The 17306-nt window shown below is 63.2% G+C and overlaps 1 protein-coding gene across 1 annotated transcript; it reads right to left on the minus strand.

Moving 5' to 3' along the window:
* Positions 1 to 3719: 3719 nt before the first annotated feature.
* C1QL1 (complement C1q like 1) lies at positions 3720 to 9959 on the minus strand. The gene is made up of 2 exons (XM_059489425.1): positions 9396 to 9959; positions 3720 to 4050 (listed from the first exon to the last, which is right to left on the minus strand). The coding sequence occupies exons 1-2, from the start codon at positions 9957 to 9959 to the stop codon at positions 3871 to 3873; spliced, it is 744 nt and encodes a 247-aa protein (XP_059345408.1). The 3' UTR covers positions 3720 to 3870.
* Positions 9960 to 17306: the final 7347 nt, after the last annotated feature.

The raw sequence follows: 17306 nt of genomic DNA on the forward strand, positions 1-17306 counted from the left end.
TGCCGTGGAATGACGGCGTCACTGAGGGGTTTGGGCTGGACCCGGAGCGGGGATCTCGCCCTCCTCTGGCCGGGATGCGCTTGGTGTTCGGTGTTTGGTGTTTGGCTCGGGGGCAGCTTTTCCTCCACCAGAACCCCCCAGTCCTTATCTGCAGACCCTCAGCTCTTCTCCCACTTTGTGCTGTCCCTGTGCAGGTGCAGCCCCTTCCCTTGGCATTATTGAATTTCACTGTGTCCTTCTCTGCAGGACTCTCAGCTCTTCTCCCACTCTGTGCTGGTGCTGGGACTGTCCCTGTGCTGGTGCAGCCCCTTCCCTCGGCTTTACTGAACTTCCCTGTGTCCTCTTGGTGCCACTTCTCCAGCTTGTCCTGGGTGTCACCAGCACTGCAGCTTTGTGTCACCTTTGTGAACCTTGGGACACTGTCAGTGAGGAAGGGACTGTAAAGCCCCGGTAACACCCAGAGCCCTCAGGGACACCTTTGTCACCGTGTCACCATCCAGCCAGTCCCTGACCCCCCTCTCACAGCCGTGTCCCCCCAGCTCGGGGATGAGGATGGATTTTGGAAGGGGATGAAGGCAGCTCCAGGCAGAGGGTGCAGCTGTGCATTGGGGTGTCTGGGGATGGGGATTATAAGGATGTCTGTGGTTTGGGGATGGGGACTAGGGGTCTCTGGGGATGGGGATTGGGGTGCCTGGGGATTGGGGTGCCTGGGGATTGGGGTGTCTTTGGATGGGGATTGGAGTTTCTAGGGATGGGGATTGGGGTGTTGGGGATGCGGGTGTCTAGAGATGGGGATTGGGGTGTCTGTGGATTGGGGTCTCTGGGAATGGGGATTGGGGTGTCTGGGGATGGGGATTGGGGTGTCTGGGAATGGGGATTGGGGTGTCTGGGGATGGGGATTGGGGTCTCTGGGAATGGGGATTGGGGTGTCTGGGGATGCTGCTCTGTCACAGTTTGGGGTGTGCAATGAGGTCCCTCGTGCTGAGGAGCACATTTAGGGCACAAAGCTGCTGGGCCAGCTGTCTTGGGAGTGCAGGGGAAACGGGCAGAGCCCCCAGCAAGTGGGCAGGAGCTGGCACTGACCCCAAAGGGCCCTGCAGCGGCAGGGAGGTGACAGGGACACAGCAGGAGAGGATGGCTCAGCTGGAACCCCCACTGCCAGGAGGGGATGGAGCCTGGGAGGTTCTTTGTTGGCTCCATCTCGAGCTGTTACTGAGCTGCTGCAGCAGGATTAAATTCCTTAAAGGAACCAGAGTCTGGCACTGCTCTCTGGGAGCCCTGGGGCTGAGCTGGGGGGGAAACCAGGAGCAAACGTGGGATGGGCTGTGGGGGAGCCAACAGGGCCCCAGTGCCAGTCTAGGTGGGAATGTAACTGCCAGAGCAGCTCCAGGATGGGTCACAGGGAAGTTTCCTGAACAGTTTCTGACCCAGATGGGACCCCAGGTCACCTTCCTTCTCCAAACATCCAGCACCAGGTGACCGACCCAGTATGTCAATATGTAGGGAACGATCAACCTTTTTTTTTTTGTGCTTTTATATTGATAATCCCCTCTGGCCTATGGCAACCCTTAATTTTGTTGTTTGGTACCTGCAATAATAATGTGTGTAGGGCAGTGTTAAATCCCTTGAAACTTTTGCTTTTTAATATATTAGCAGGAATGCCACGTTAAGATCAAGGGAGGAATTCCTGATGAGGAATTTCTGGAGCTGCTGCTGTGAAGGGGCTTCAGTGCCAGTCTGGAGGGGCAGGAATGTGATGGATGGATGGATGGATGGATGGATGGATGGATGGATGGATGGATGGAAAGGTTCCTGAATTGCTGACCCATGTGGGACCCCAGCCCACCTTCCTTCCCCAAACACCCAACTGCTGGTGCTGGATGAGTTCACCTGGCATCCTTGCAGCAGGGAGGGAACAAAGGGAGAGTGTTAAAATTTCCTGAGCATATTCCACATCAGTTCTAAGATCGGGTCTGACTCTCTCCATTGTGCAGCATTTTGGTGCAGTTCCTGCAGTGGATGGAGCACAGGGCTGGGCTGTGGGTCCAAAGGAGCCGGGCTGGAGCGAGCCCAGAGTCCTTTAAGCATTTTAAAGGATGCAGTACGAAATGTTTACAATCCTGTGCTGGACACTGTGTTTGGTGCACGGTGATTCCTTCCTGAGGCACTTCCATGGCAGAGCTCCCGGGCTGCCCGTGCTGTGTGGCCGGGCCGGGCACAGACCCCGGGGAAGGAGCCGCTCCCTTGGGATGTGCCCAGGGAGCCTCCTGGGGAAGGGGATCCAGGCCAGGGAGAGGCGCCTCGGCTCCAAGCCGCTCCTGTAGCTATTCAGGCCATGGCGGTGACACCGTCCCCTCAGGGCCCGCTCAGCCCCTCACGACCTGCCGCCCTCTTCAGCCACGGCCTCCTCAGGGTGCCTGCGCCTCCTTTGGGGCCTCAAAACCCCTCGCACAGAGCACTGCATTCCGCACCCTCACGGCCCCGGCCCCTCTACTCTAAGCGGGTTCCCACCCTCACGCCGCTTTTAAATTGCCCGCGAGGCCCCGCCCTGCTCTCTGATTGGCCCTGTTCCGCCTTTCCAACTCCCATTGGCTGCGCCCCGCGTGATGCATCATGGGGGTTGTAGTTCCGAGCCCCGCGCGAGGCGCTATGGGGGCTGCGGTCTCGGTGCCGCCTGCGCCCCCTGCCGCCGGCAGCGGCTGCTGCAGCTCCGAGCCCCGGCGGGCGAGAGAGGGGAAGGTCCCGGGGGTACCGGGGGTCCTGGAAGGTCCCGGGGGTCCCTGGGAGGTTCCGGAGGGTCCCCAGGTTGCAATTCGTTCTCGGGGACCTTCTGCTCGAAGCTGCGATCCAGCCCGGCCCCGCCGCCACCTCCAGCCGGGATCGGTGCCGGGGAACAGCGCCGGGAGCCGCAGGGGCTTGGGAACAAACACACATCTGGAACAAACACACACATCTGGAATGAACACACACATCTGGGACACACACACTCACCTGGGGGCACGCACACCCCCGTGACACAGACAAACAGACAGACACACACCTGAGGGACACACACACACCTGGGGCACAGACAGACTCACCTGAGGGACACACACACACCGGGGACATCAAAACTCATTCTTGAGGACACACGGACACACACACATACATCCAGGAGGACACCCAGCCCCGTCCCGTCCCCAAGGCCACTCCGTGTCCCCAGGGCTCGCATCCTCTGTCCCCAGCACAGCCGCTGTCACCTCGAATCGCGCCAGGTCCCGCCCGTGCCGAGGCAGCGGTGACGGGCGCAGTGCCCGAGGGTCCCGGTGGCTCCGTGTGTCCCTCCCCGAGCGGTGACAATGCTGTGTTTCTCAGGGGACACTCCCTCATGGGGACAGGGCTGGGGTAAGGGCGGCACCCAAGTGTCCCCATGACAGCGGTGCAGGGACAGGGACTGGTTTGATAAAGGAAGCGGCGCCGGGGTGGGACGTGGTGGTGGTGGCACAAAGACCCCGTCCCCGGCGTTGGGGACACTGGGGACACACACAGCAGACCGGGACAGATCACAGCTCTGCTTTACCATGTTGTCACCCCCCGCCCCAGCACAGCCCCCCCAGGCCCGGGGACCCCCCGAGAGCCCCGGCAGCGCCCCGGGGGCGGGCAGAGAGCGGCGGCGGGGCAGGGGGGGCACAGCCGGGCATGGGGGTGCCGTGGGTGCCACCCCCAACCCCTGCAGCCCCCAGCCCTGACGGGAACAGGGGGCTCGGAGCAGCCGGGAGAGCGGGGAGGGGGATCCATGGGTGGGCAGGGGGTGCCGGGGGGGAGCTGGGGGGCAGCAGGGACACCGTGGGGCCGGGGGGTCACTGCGGGGAGATGCGGGGGGCGCCGGGCTCAGTCCGAGTAGATGATGAAGCCGGAGAAGGTGCTGTACTTGTTGTTGTTGCCGCCGTGGGCTTTGCCCCCGTCCAGCTTGATGAACACCTCGTCGCCCGCGTCCAGGTGCAGGATGACGCTGTTGCTGGCGTAGTCGTAGTTCTGGTCGGCGTCCTGAGCGATGGCGCTGGCCCGGACCTGCCCAGGGGACACCGGCTCAGGGCACGCCTCACACGCATCAATCGGATCCAGCCGCCCCGGGGCAGCGAGGGGTGTCCCGGATCCCCCCCGTGGGATCCCAGCACCGCCCGGAGCCCCCCCGGACCCCGCGGGCACCGAAACGGGAGCGCGGCGCTGGGTGTGACAGGGACAGTGGCACAGGGGGGGACTGCGGGTGTGGGGTCAGTGCGGGATTGCAGCCCAGACACGGGACCCCAGTGTGGTGCAGGATCACAGCTCTGACAGGGAACCCCAAATCCAGGTTTGGATACAGGACCGTGGGTCAGATGTGGGACCACAGCTCCACATGGGACCACAGCTCTGACACAGAACCCCAAATCCAGGTTTGGATCCAGGACCACAAGTCATATGTGGGATCACAGCTCTGACACAGAACCCCAAATCCAGGTTTGGATACAGGACCGTGGGTCAGACGTGACACTACAGCTCAGACACAGAATCCCAACTCCAGGTTTGGATCCAGGACTGTGGGTCAGATGTAGGACCATGGTCTGACACAGAACCCCAAATGCAGATTTGGATCCAGGTTTGGACACAGGACCGTGGGTCAGACACGGCACCACAGCTCTGACCCCAAATTCAGGTTTGGATACAGGAATGTTGCTCAGACACGGGACCACAGCTCAGACACAGAACCTCAAATCCAGGTTTGGATCCAGGACCGTGGGTCATTTGTGTCACCACAGCTCTGACTCAGAACCCCAAATGCAGGTTTGGACACAGGACCATGGGCCAGACGTGGCACCACAGCTCCACACGGGACCACGGCTCTCCTACAGGACCCTGGCTCCGGATTTGGATGCACAGCTCAGACACAGGACCCCAAATCCAGGTTTGGATCCAGAACTGTGAGTCATTTGTGTCCCCACAGCTCTGACCCCAAATTCAGGTTTGGATCCAGGACCGGGGGTCAGATGTGGGACCACAGCTCTGACACAGAACCCCAAATGCAGGTTTGGATCAAGGTTTGGATCTGGGACCGTGGGTCAGATGTGGGATCACAGCTCCACACGGAACCCCAAATGCAGATTTGGATCCAGGTTTGGACACAGGAACATGGGTCAGACATGGGACCATGGTCTGACACAGAACCCCAAATGCAGATTTGGATCCAGGTTGGGACACAGGACCGTGGCACCACAGCTCCACACAGGACCATGGCTCTCCCACAGGACCCTGGCTCTGGATTTGGATGCACAGCTCAGACACAGCCCCCCATCTCTGGGTTTGGATCCAGGGCCATTTTTGGGACACAGCCCCCCATCTCTGGGTTTGGATCCAGGGCCATTTTTGGGACACAGCCCCCCATCTCTGGGTTTGGATCCAGGGCCATGCCTGGGACACAGCCCCCCATCTCCCATCCCAGTCCCAACCCAAACCACTGAACCCTGCATCCCGGGAGCTGCACGGGGACGGTGAGGGTGTGGCGAGGGCTGAACCCCCATTCCCATTACACAGACCCCCATCCACCCCCAGAAAGGTTCCCTGGGTGCCGGCAGAGGCGGAGGAGCCGTCCCCGCCCGCAGCAGCGGTTCCGTGGCTGGAGCCGCTGCAGAATTCTGTGGGTAATCAAATCTCCGGCGGAGCCTCGCGGGGAGATCGCGGCGCTGGGTGACAGTGACAAGGCGGCTGCTGAAATCCCAAGTGAAATGCAGAAAGCGCTGCGCCGGGAGAAGGTGCCGCTAATTACGACCGACGAGAATCGCCTCTTAATTGGGCTCGCATCGGCGAGCGGCTGCGGTGGCCCGGAGCGGTGGGACAAGGACGGTGTCCCCTGCAGTCCTGTCCTTTGTCCCCAGGACGGGAGTCCCGGGGTCACTCCTCACCCAGCCGCACCTGGGACGATGTTAACTCTGGAACCTACCGACGGCCAGGCTGTGATCCCACAGCACCCACTTTTAACATTCACCCTGCGCCCACCCTGTCACCTCGAGGTCCCCATTGCAGGTGGGGGACCCCAAATCCCGGTCATTCACAGCGCCCCAATCTCCTGGGTCCTGCTGCGGATCGGGAGTGGAGGAAGAAGCCAGGAAAGAAGGAAGGAGAACCAGGAAAGGAGGAAGGAGAGCCAGGAAAAGCCATTTGGCTCCGTCCCCCCCGCCACAGCTGGAGCTGCCCGGTGCCATCCGTCTTCCCTCGTTAAGGAGCCGCCTCATCACGGCGAGCCCGCCAGCCCTCGCTAACCAGGCAAGATAAATGGCAGCGCTGGGCCCGGGCTGAGGCGCTGCCGGCACCGCAGAGCCACGGGAGGGGGGCTGCCACCACGGCCACCAGCGATGGCTTCACCCCTTCGTGCTGTTCTGTGCCTCAGTTTCCCCATGGGGTGGCATGGCCCCAGCCTGGGCTCTGCTGCAGCCGCTCTCCCTGACCCCAGTGACAATTCTGAGGGGTGTCCCTGGCACTGGGGACACTCTGGAGGGGTCCCCAAGGTGGCTGCACCCAGCAGCTTTCAGGGGACAGTGGGGTGCTGCCATGTGCGGTGACACTTGGGGACATCAGGGACACCTCGTGCCCCATGTGCCACCATGGCCCAGCACCCTGAGGTGGCTTTTGAGCCCCCAAACTCAGTGGCAGAGGCTCCTCAGGATGCTCGGGCACAGCTCTGGGTGCCCCCCACGGCCCTTGGGTGCAGCAGGAGATGCCCCCAGGACCCTCCAGCACATCCTTGTGTACCCTTGGGGACTGTCCCCAAGAGTCCCCTGGGGCTGTGACCCTCCCTGAGCCTTCTGGGGAATGGCCTTCTACAGCATTGGGACCCCAAAACCACCTGGTACCAGCCCTATCCATCAATCAATCAATCAATCTGTCCCTCCGTCCATCCACCTCTCGCTGCCCTTGCCTCAGCTACGGGCTAATACAAATAATAATTAATGCTAATTAAGCACCAGCAGCAGCTCCCCTGGCTCTCATTAACTCCAGCCCCGACCCAACGCTGATGGGCAGCCCCCAAACCAGCAGCACTGAGGGGATTTTGGGGTGCCAGACGGGACCCCCCAAATTCTGACTGGCTCTGAATATTCCAGGATCAACCTTTATCTGCTGGGAACCCCACACCATGCCAGGAACGGGGCATTTTTAGCAGAAATCCCCTAAATAACCCAATTTTTTAATTATTTGGGCCATTAAGGGGGGAATCTTCTTTCTAGCTATCGATGCGGCGATGCCTTGTTAGTAATTAACAAGCCGTTAATTAAGTTGCATCGCCCGCCCGAGCGCTGCTCCTCTTGACAAGGAGCTCCAAAGCTTCTGGAAATTCATCCAGAAATGTTGATCTAGGGGGTAGAAGGTTTGGGGCGGTCCCCCAAAAGATTTGAAGGTTGAGGTGATTTTTTGGGGTGCTCAGTCCGGAGTGTTTGGGGAAAGAGCAAGAAGTGCCAAACAGCGCTGGAAACCCCCAAAAATTAAGGCTTGAGGGAGGGGGAGGACAAAAATAATCTCAATAAAAGGAAATTGGAAGTGTTTGGATGGAGAAAAGCTGCGGAGCGAGCGGCTCCTGCCGTGCTCCCGCTCGGAAGGGCTCGGGGAGGGTGACAAGGATCCCGCTCCTCCCTACAGCCCGGCTCTTTTTGGGGTGAAAACTCAGTTTTGGGGGTCCTGGATGCTCAGGGCAAGGAGGCATCGCGGGTTTTGATGCCGGGGGAAACGCAGCGTGGATGGAGGCGCGGGAATGCAGCTGCGGTGCCATCCAGGGGAGCTGAGCTCGGTGACATCCCCGAGGGGACACGGCCACATCTTGTCCCTCGAGTCCTGGTGTGGGAAAGGGGCGCCCCAAAAGCGTGGGGATGGCGAGGCTGAGTCCTGGCATTGGGGGTTCCAGCGGGATGAGGGGAGGGGAAGGATGCAGCCACCCTCGGGGTGTCCCCCGCGATGTCCCCACTCAGACCCAGCCGGTTCCAGGCTGGGGGTGCGGCCCCCCAAAAGCGGGACCTCCGCGGGGACAATGGCATGGCCAGGGGGACACCCCCCAAGGAACATCTCCATGGCCAAGGAAAGAGCTGAGGGAACCCCTGGGGACACGCCAGGGTGGATGGTGACTGTCCCCAGCACTGGGAGAGGGACAGGGGACACGGGGCAGCGTCTGGGAATGGGAGGAGGAGGAGGATGGGACACCCCAGGGGTGCACCCAGAGCCTGTCATTGTCACTGGGATAAGGACAGGACACCCCAAGGGTGCACCCAGATCCCGTCATTGTCACTGGGAGAGGGACAGGGGACCCCAGGGGTGCACCCAGAGCCTGTCATTGTCATTGGGATAAGGACAGGACACCCCAAGGGTGCACCCAGATCCCGTCACTGTCACTGGGAGAGGGACAGGGGACCCCAGGGGTGCACCCAGAGCCCTGCACTGTCCCTGGGAGAAGGAGAGGACACCCCAGGGCTGCTCCTTCAGGGTGGGGAGCAGGATGGAGCACCCTGGGGACACAACCAGAGCCCTGCACTGTCACTGGGAGAGGGACAGGAGACCCCAGGGGTGCACCCAGAGCCCTGCTCTGTCACTGAGAGAGGGACAGAGCACCCCAGGGCTGCTCTTTCAGCATGGGAAGCACCCTGGGGACACAATCAGAGCCTGTCATTGTCACTGGGAGAAGGAAGGAGCATCCTGGGGGAGCATCTCCAGCACTGGGAGAAGGATGGGGCATCCTGGGGATGCAGCTCCAGAGAGGGGAGCAGGACAGAGCCCCTCGGGGGTGCACCCCGAGCCCATCACATCGCTGTGAGGAGAACAGGGCACCCTGGGGTTACAGCTCCGTGCCCAGGAGAAGGATGTGGCACCCTGGAAACGCACCCAAATCCCATCATCGTCACCCAGGGAGGGACAGAACATCCCGGGGGTGCATCCCTGGGGGTAGGAGAAGGACAGGGCATTCTGGGGATGCACACAGAGCCCACCCTCAGCACCGGGAGATGGATCAAACACCCCAGGGGTGCATGGCAGTGTCTGGGAGAAGGATGTGGATGGACCCAGAGCCCATCACTGCCGCTGGGAGAAGGATGTGACACCCAGGGGATGGGAATAGGATGGGGGCCCTGGGGAAGCACCCAGAGCCCGCAATCAGCGCTGGGAGGAGGATGTGGCACCCTGGGGGTGCATCCAGGGGCCGGGAAAAGGACGGAGCCCCTGGGAAAGCACCCGCGGTCCATCACCAGCACAAAGAGGATGTGACACCCCGGGGCAGGAGAAGGATGGAGCACCCATTCTGAAGGCAGGAAAAGCACGGGGAAGCACCCACAGCCCTTCTCCCGTGCTGGGGGATATCAGAGCTCCCGGTCCCGCGGATGGAGCCGGGATGGGGCAGCCCTTACCTGCCCGTTCTTGCAGAGGTCGGCCCACATGCTGGTGCCGTCCCCGCCGCGCATGAGGACGTGGTAGGTGAAGAAGTAGGTGCCGGGGATGGCGCAGGTGAACTTGCCCGAGGCGGCGTCGTAGCTGTTGCCCAGGTTGGTGACCACGTCGTCGAACTTGAGCACCTCGTAGCCCTCGTGGGGGTTCTTGAGGCCGGCGTAGAAGGCGACCCGCGGCACCGTGCTGTAGGTGGCCGCGCTCACCGCGCCCGTAGCGCCCGGTCCCGGCAATCCCGGGGGTCCCGGTCTTCCCGCTTCGCCCCGCGCCCCCACCGGCCCCGGCGGCCCCGGTTCTCCGGGCGGCCCCGGCGGTCCCGGTTTGCCCGGTCTGCCCGGTTTGCCTTGGGGACCCTGCACCAGCGTGGAGGGCGGCGGGAGGGGGCCGCGCTCGGCCGGTTGCTGGGGGGGAGCGGCGGGGCCGTAGGGCTCGCAGACCATCCGGCAGGTGCCCAGCATCTCGTAGCGACCGTCGGTACCGGCGGAGCTCACCAGCACCGGGATGAGCACCACCAGCACCAGAACCATCACCACCCCCGCCGCGGCCGCCAGCAAAGTTTTGCGGCCCAGGCTGAGCCGCCGCCCGGCCGGGGCGCGCTGGCGCCCGGGGGAGGGAATGGTGCCGGCGGGGGGGAGCAGGGCGGCGGCGGCGGGGGGGGCTCGGGCTGGCGGCGGCTCCGCTGCGCTCCGCTGCCTCCGGTGCGCCCCGCGCCGCACGGGCCACGCCCACCCCGCCGGGCCACGCCCACCCCGCCGCCGGACACGCCCCCTCCATCCCGCCCATCCAATCAGGACACGCCCATGAAGGGAAACTGAGGCACGGAGGTGGGATCGGCCCCGCCGACCCCCTCATCCAATGGGGGGTCCCTCGGTGTCCCCACGCCAGACGCCGAGCACTGCGAGTGTCCCCGTGGAGCTGGGGACACCTCTGGACCCTGTCACTTGTGTCCCCACAGAAGAGCACCCACGGGTGTGATCCTCAGGGCCCGCCCCGACTCCCTGCCTCAGTTTCCCTCACAGCCCAAGTGGCACCCATCCATCGCGGTCAGCCTCCGTGGCATGGGATGTCACCGCTGGTGGCACAGTGACAGCGGGACAGCCGCAGGTGCCATCGCCGGGCTGTGCCAAAGAGCCGTGCCCGGGGCCGGGCCCCCGAGGGCTCATGGCACGGGGGACACGCGGCTGCGCCCGCTCCGTCGCCTGCCATCTCCATCAGCCTCGGCGGGGACAGCGGGACGCGATGGCAAGTGACAGGCGCCGCCAGCGCCGGGGGTGAGCGAAGGACGCGGGGATGGGGGAGGGCGACACGGACACACGGGCACAGAGCGGCCCGGGGCCACCGCCAGTGCCATCCGCCACAGCGCTTGGGTGACAAAACTGAGGTGGCATCAACCTCAGTGGCACCTGTGAGCTCCATAGGGTCATCAACCCCCTGCCCCCCAAAAAACACCCTGAGGGGGCTTCCCCTCATCCCCCTCACTGCCAAAGCCCAGGGGACACACGGGGGACAAGCCCCAGCCCCGCCCCACAAGAGGGGGAACCAAGGGGACTTTTGACAGGCATCGATCGCCCCCGCATGTCCCCCGGCTCCCGCAGAGGCTTTAATCAGCCAGCAGAAATCAATTAGCTACCTTTAAGGAGGCAATTATTGCTGGGGTCTTTACAAGGCTGGGGAGGGGGAGAGCATTTTGGGGTGGGGGCGCTGCCAGCACCGTGTCCCCCCCCAAAGTTTGTCACCAGCTGTTTCCCTGATGCTTTTCTCCATCATTTTTGTCACCCCCCCCTGCATACCCCCCCATTCCTCGTTATCTTTCTGCTTTAACAAGTGCCTAAAAATACGCCTGGCGAGGTCACGGGCTGCGTGAGTCACCAGCAGCACGGGGACAGGGTGGCCCGGGTGGGCAGGGGGCTCTGCGTGGGGACAGGGTGGCCGTGGTGGGGACACAGAGGGAGGACAGGCCCACGCTGGCTGCACCAGGGCCCTCGTCTCGCCTGGAGGCTCAGGGGACATCCCTGGTCGTGGCTGCTGCATCCTCGTGGTGGGGACACTGCCCGAGGTCACCTTGTTGCCACAGGACATTGTGTCCCCTTGGCATAGTCACCACCCCAGGCCACAGCATCACTCCGGGCCGCCCTGTCCCCATGGCAAGGCCACCACTCTTGGCCACCATGTCCCCAAGCTGTGGCATTACAGAGCCAGGATGGCCCGTGGGACAGCAGCATTCTATGGGGGGACACAACACCCCAGGTGACACTGCTGGAGCCCCTGAGGCGCTCCCTGTCCCCAAGCCCCTTGAACCAGCTCCATGCACAGGGAATGGATGGCAAAGCTCCAAATGGCCACACTTGGGAGTGCAGGAGGTGGGAAAGGGACAAAGGCGGGAGGTGGCAGCAGCAGTGGCTGCCGTGGTTGTGGTGGCAGCGATGGCAGCATTGATTGCAGTGACAGCATGACTCCTGTGGGAGTGGTGGTGGCCACAGTGGCTGTGGTGACAGTGGTGGCAGCAGTGGTGACAACAGTGGCTGTCACAGCTGCAGTGGTTGTGGTGTGGCTGCAGCGATGGTGTTGGCAGTGGTGGCTGTGGTGACAGTGGTGGCTGTGGTGACAGCAGTGGCTGCAGGGGTTGCAGTGGTGGCAACGATGGCCGTGGTGACAGCAGTGGCAGTGGTGGCTGCAGGGGTTACAGCAGTAGCTGTAGGGGCTGTGGTGACAGTGGTGGCAGCAGTGGCTGCAAGGGTTGTGACAGTGGGTGGAGAGAATGCGGTGACAGCAGTGGCAGCAGTGGCAGTGGTGGGTGCAGAGGATATGGTGACAGCAGTGGCAGCAGTGGCGGCAGCTGTTGCGGTGGTGACTGTGGTGGTGGCTGCAGGGGTTGTGATGACAGTAGCGGCTGTGGTGGCTGCAGGGGATGTGGTGACAGCAGTGGCAGTGGTGGCAGCAGTGGCTGCAGGGGTTGTGGTGGCTGCAGTGGCAGCAGTGGCTGCAGCTGTTGTGGCAGTGGGTGCACAGCTGGATGCGGTGACAGCAGTGGCAGTGGTGGCTGCAGAGGATATGGTGACAGCAGTAGCTGCAGCTGCGGTGGCTGCAGGGTTGTGACAGTGGGTGCAGAGGATGCAGTGACAGCAGTGACAGCAGTGGCTGCAGCTGTTGCGGCAGTGGCTGCGGTGGTGGCTGCAGGGGTTGTGGTGGCTGCAGTGGCAGTGGTGCCTGCAGCTGCTGTCACGGCGGTGGCTGCGGTGGCTGCGGCTCCGCTCGACGCCCGCCGCTCCTCTGCAAAGGTTAAGCAAACAGCAGCTCCCGCAGAATCGATGCCGGCCCAGCCCTCGGCTGTTTGCTTTGGCAACGCGGGCGGGGGCGGCTGGGCCGTGCTGGGGACGCCGGCAGCGGGGACGGGGACGATCGATGCTCCAGGGGCGCAGCTTGGGCCGGGGGTGGCTGTGCCCGACACCCAGCACCTCCTGGAACTCATGGAGGAGGATTTGGGAAAGGGAAGCGTGACCGGGCCAGGGCAGGGGGCTAGTGGGGCTGGCACTGTGCCCTGCCTCAGTTTCCCCTCCTGGCATTGTGGCAGATGGTGCCCATAGGACCACGCTTGGCACGGGGGACAGGGACATTGTGCCACCGTGGCTCAGCATGGGCAGGCTCAGCTGGAATTAGGACAGAGCTGGACACAACCAATGAGCCCAATGTCATCTCACGGTGACAAGCAGCCATTTGCAGGCCCCAAGGAGTCGGGATGCTGTCCCCCAAATTCCAACTGTGTCCTCAGGATGGGCTCTGGAAGGACATGGGACATGGGATGGGGACATTCTGCTGTGGGCAGGGAGGCCCAGCTGTCTGCTGGCCTTGAAGGACAAGTGGATGGCTGCGTGGTGAGCAGGTGGTTGGTGGCCAAGTGGCTCACTGGCAGTGACCAGGCTGGTGGGACACCCAGGCAGGGTGGGCTGGCTGGTGGCTTGGTTGCCTGGCTGGCCAGTTGGCTAGATGGCTGATTGGCTGGCTGGCCAGTGGACCACCAGCCTGTCCAGATGTCCATCTGCTTGTCTGGCTAGCTGAGCAGTTGGCTGGTGGCCAGCCAACACCGTCCCAACATGTCCCGGCCCCACATCAGGCACTGTCCCCATCACAACACCAGGCACTGTCCCCATCCCCACTGTTCCCATCCCTACACCAGGCACTGTCCCCAGCCCAATACCAGGCACTGTCCCCATCCCCACTGTCCCCAGCCCAGCACCAGGCACTGTCCCCATCCCCACTGTCCCCATCCCTACACCAGCACTGTCCCCATCCCAATACCAGGCACTGTCCCCAGCCCAGCACCAGGCACTGTCCCCATCCCCACTGTCCCCATCCCTACACCAGCACTGTCCCCATCCCAATACCAGGCACTGTCCCCAGCCCAGCCCTAGGCACTGTCCCCATCCCCACTGTCCCCATCCCAACACCAGGCACTGTCCCCAGCCCAATACCAGGCACTGTCCCCATCCCCACTGTCCCCAGCCCAGCACCAGGCACTGTCCCCAGCCCAGCGGCGACAGCCCGGCCGCAGGCAGGGGGAGGGCACAAGGTGTGGGTGGCACATCCCCGTCGCTGTCCCCGTCACGCCGCCTCTCATTACGGACACGGCGGGGCTGTCACCCTCCCACCGCGCGGCAATTAAGGGCTGCCAACACCGCAGTTAATTAGCGCCGGCGGTGAGCGCTGCGAGGCGACGGCCACACGGCTGGCGGAGGGGACGGGCTCGGGGACGTGTCCCCAGGGGGAGCAGCCGGGATTTGGGGTGCTGGGACAGCTGTGCTGTCGCGGGGTGTGACACGGAGGGGGTGCCAGCGATGGGGTGTGCAGGGGTGGCACCGGGAGTGTCCTGCATCCCGGGCTGTGCAGTGATGGTGACAGTGGGTGACACGCCGTGGGCCGTGCAGTGACAGTGACACTGGGTGATCCACTGTGGGCCGGCAGTGACGGTGACAGTGGGTGACACGCCGTGGGCCACGCGGTGACATAGCGTTGTGTGACAGCCCCAGCACCAGGCGCTGACGGTGACTCTGTGTGACAATCCACGGGAGCTGCAGTGACACTGCGTGGCACCCGGCGGCCCCACAGTGACAGTGACACCCTGTGCACCGCGCGGTGACAGTGACACCATGTGACACTCCGGGGAGCAACAGTGAAGCTGTGCAGCACCGCAGGGCTGTGCAGCAGCTCCGTGTGACACGAGTGGGGCTGTGCAGCCACGGTGACACTATGTGCCACCCCGGGGAGGTGTGCAGTGACACTGACACTGTGCCACACCCCGGGGCCGTGCAGTGACAGTGACACCTGTGACAACAGATACCATGCAGTGACACCACACTCACAGCCCCGGCTTGTTCCCCCTTGTGGCTATTGAGGTGCCCACCCAGTTCACACCTGGGGACATGTCCCATGGGGGGACATCACCCTGTACCTGCAGCTTCATGAGGGGACATCTGACCCCTCTTCCTGGCCAAGTGGGTGTCCCATGGAGGGTGTGCCAAGGAAAGGGGGCTCCAGGAATGGGGTACACCAGAGAAGGGAGGCTGCAGGAATGGGGTACACGAGGGAAGGGGAGCTCCAGGAACGGGGTACAGCAGGGAAGGGGGGCTCTAAAGAAGGGGTTACCCCAGGGAGGGGGTGCTCTGTGAAGGGGGTGCTCCAAGGATGGAGCTCCAAGAAAGGAGGGCTCCAGGAATGGGGTACACCAAGGAAAGGGGGCTCCAGGAATGGGGTTACAGCAGGGAGAAGGGGTTCCAGGAATGGGGTACAGCAGGGAGAAGGGGCTCCAGGAATGGGGTACAGCAGGGAGAAGGGGCTCCAGGAATGGGGTACACCAGGGAAGGGGGCTCCTGGAATGGGGTACAGCAGGAAAGGGGGTGCTCGGTGAAGGGGGTGCTCCAGGGATGGAGCTCCAGAAAAAGGAGGTTTCAGGAATGGGGAATGGATGCTCCAAGGAAGGGGTGCAGAGGAGAGGGGGCACCCCAGGAATGGGGTACACTGAGGAAGGAAATGCTCGGGGGGGGCTGCTCCGGTTCGGAAGGGGCTGCAGGAGCAGGGGTGCGGCAGGAGCAGGGTCCGTCTGTCACAGCCCCCGCCAGCCGCAGCAGCATCGATCCGGCCGCCAATTTGCACAGTCAAATATTTGGCTTCGCGGCGCGGGGCCGGCTCTGCTCGAGCCGCCCCGGTGGGCGCGGGGCCCGCGGTGACGGTGGCGGCGGCTCCGCGATCGATGGCGGGACGTGCGGGGAGCTGGGGCGGCCTCAACGCGCGGGGCCAGGGCTGGGGTCGAGGTGCAGCACCCGCGACCCTCCATCAGCATCCACGACCCTCCATCAGCACCCATAACCCTCCATCAGCACCCAGGGGCTTTGGGAGCCCACGTGGGCTCAGGGGGCAGAACCTGTTCCAGGAGCTCAGGGGCTCAGCCAGGGCGTCCTCCAGGGCCACCTCCATGGTCACTGATGGCCGGTGCAGGGAGCTGAGCCATCTGTCACCGACAGGGGATGGCTGAGGCTTGGCCACACGGCCACTGGTGGCCATGGAGCTCCATCCCTGGAGCACCCCCTTCACAGAGCACCCCCTCCCTGGGGTAACTCCTTCCTCAGAGCACCCTTCCCTGGTGTACCCCATTCCTGGAGCCCCCCTTCCCTTCTGTACCCCGTTCCTGGAGCCCTCTTTCCTGGTGTACCCCATTCCTGGAGCCCCCTTCCTTGGTGTACCCCATTCCTGGAGCCCTCTTCCCTGCTGTACCCCATTCCTGGAGCCCCCCCTTCCTTGGTGTACCCCATTCCTGGAGCCCCCTTCCTTGGTGTACCCCATTCCTGGAGCCCCCCCTTCCTTGGTGTACCCCATTCCTGGAGCCCCCTTCCTTGGTGTACCCCATTCCTGGAGCCCCCCTTCCTTGGGCTTGTCCCCGAGGGGGTTTGGCTGGGGTGTGGGATGTTCAGGAGTGGGGCTGGTGCAATCCTGGGGCAGCTCCCACCGACACAACTCCATAGCCACGCTCCAGAGCCCTTTCCCCGTGGGTGCAGCCCACGCAGGGGGCTCAGCCCAGGCTCCCCCGGCCTCAGCATCCCCCTGGATCCTCTCGCTTTCCCGGCCCCGCTAAACTCGTTAGCGGCGGGTGAACGAACGTCAGCCGGGCGGGAGCGCAGCGCCAAATGCGATTATTCCCCGTCTTGCTCCATCCTCCCACCCCGGGCTCCATTTATCCGAGGGAGGCGGAACTGGCTCTTATCTCGGCCGAGAAATCTCGCTCCGGCCCTGATTGATGGCTGCCTGCGAGGGATTCCAGCGGCATTGCACAATTAGGGAGCGTTTAGAGCAGGAGGGGTCAGCGCTGGGGTACAGCTAAGGGAGGCTCCCTGGGACTGCACAGGGACCACCAGGTCTCTCCTCTCTCAGGAGAGGATGGAGGTGGAAGAGTGTGGCCCCAAAAAGGGGCAGGTGCTGGCTGGGGACACTCTGGGAAGGTCCCTGTGCCTAAAAGATGGCACAGGGGACAGGCAGGACAGGCTCAAGGGCAGGCAGGAGGGTGGGAACACCCTGGAGGATCCCAGGGATCACCATGGTCATGGTGTGGGGACAAGCAGTGGCATTGGGGACAGGGGGAACAAAGAACCACAGCAGAGCCAGGATCACATCCCAACAAGCCAGACCCACCCCAGAGCCAACACTGAGCCACAGTCCCCCCAAAGGAAGGTCATGATGATCCAAGCAGCTCCTGGAGCAGCTCAGGGATGTTTACTGGGAAAAGCAGGAGCAGGCAGCAGCTCTTCCTGCGTGTGCTGAACTTTACAGAGTGCAGCCGTGCCCAGGCATAGGAACAGCCTGGGAAGAGCCACGGGATGTGCAGCAGC

Source organism: Ammospiza nelsoni, chromosome 26 (assembly GCF_027579445.1).
Source record: "Ammospiza nelsoni isolate bAmmNel1 chromosome 26, bAmmNel1.pri, whole genome shotgun sequence".
Classification (NCBI taxonomy): Eukaryota; Metazoa; Chordata; class Aves; order Passeriformes; family Passerellidae; genus Ammospiza; species Ammospiza nelsoni.

Bases quoted from the DNA above. Each gene is read 5' to 3' on its own strand.
- C1QL1 (XM_059489425.1), bottom strand. From the start codon at position 9,959: ATGGTTCTGGTGCTGGTGGTGCTCATCCCGGTGCTGGTGAGCTCCGCC. The intron at 4,051-9,395 runs GTAAGGGCTGCC...TCCCCTGGGCAG, and splicing joins ACCTCTGCAAGAACGGGCAG to GTCCGGGCCAGCGCCATCGC.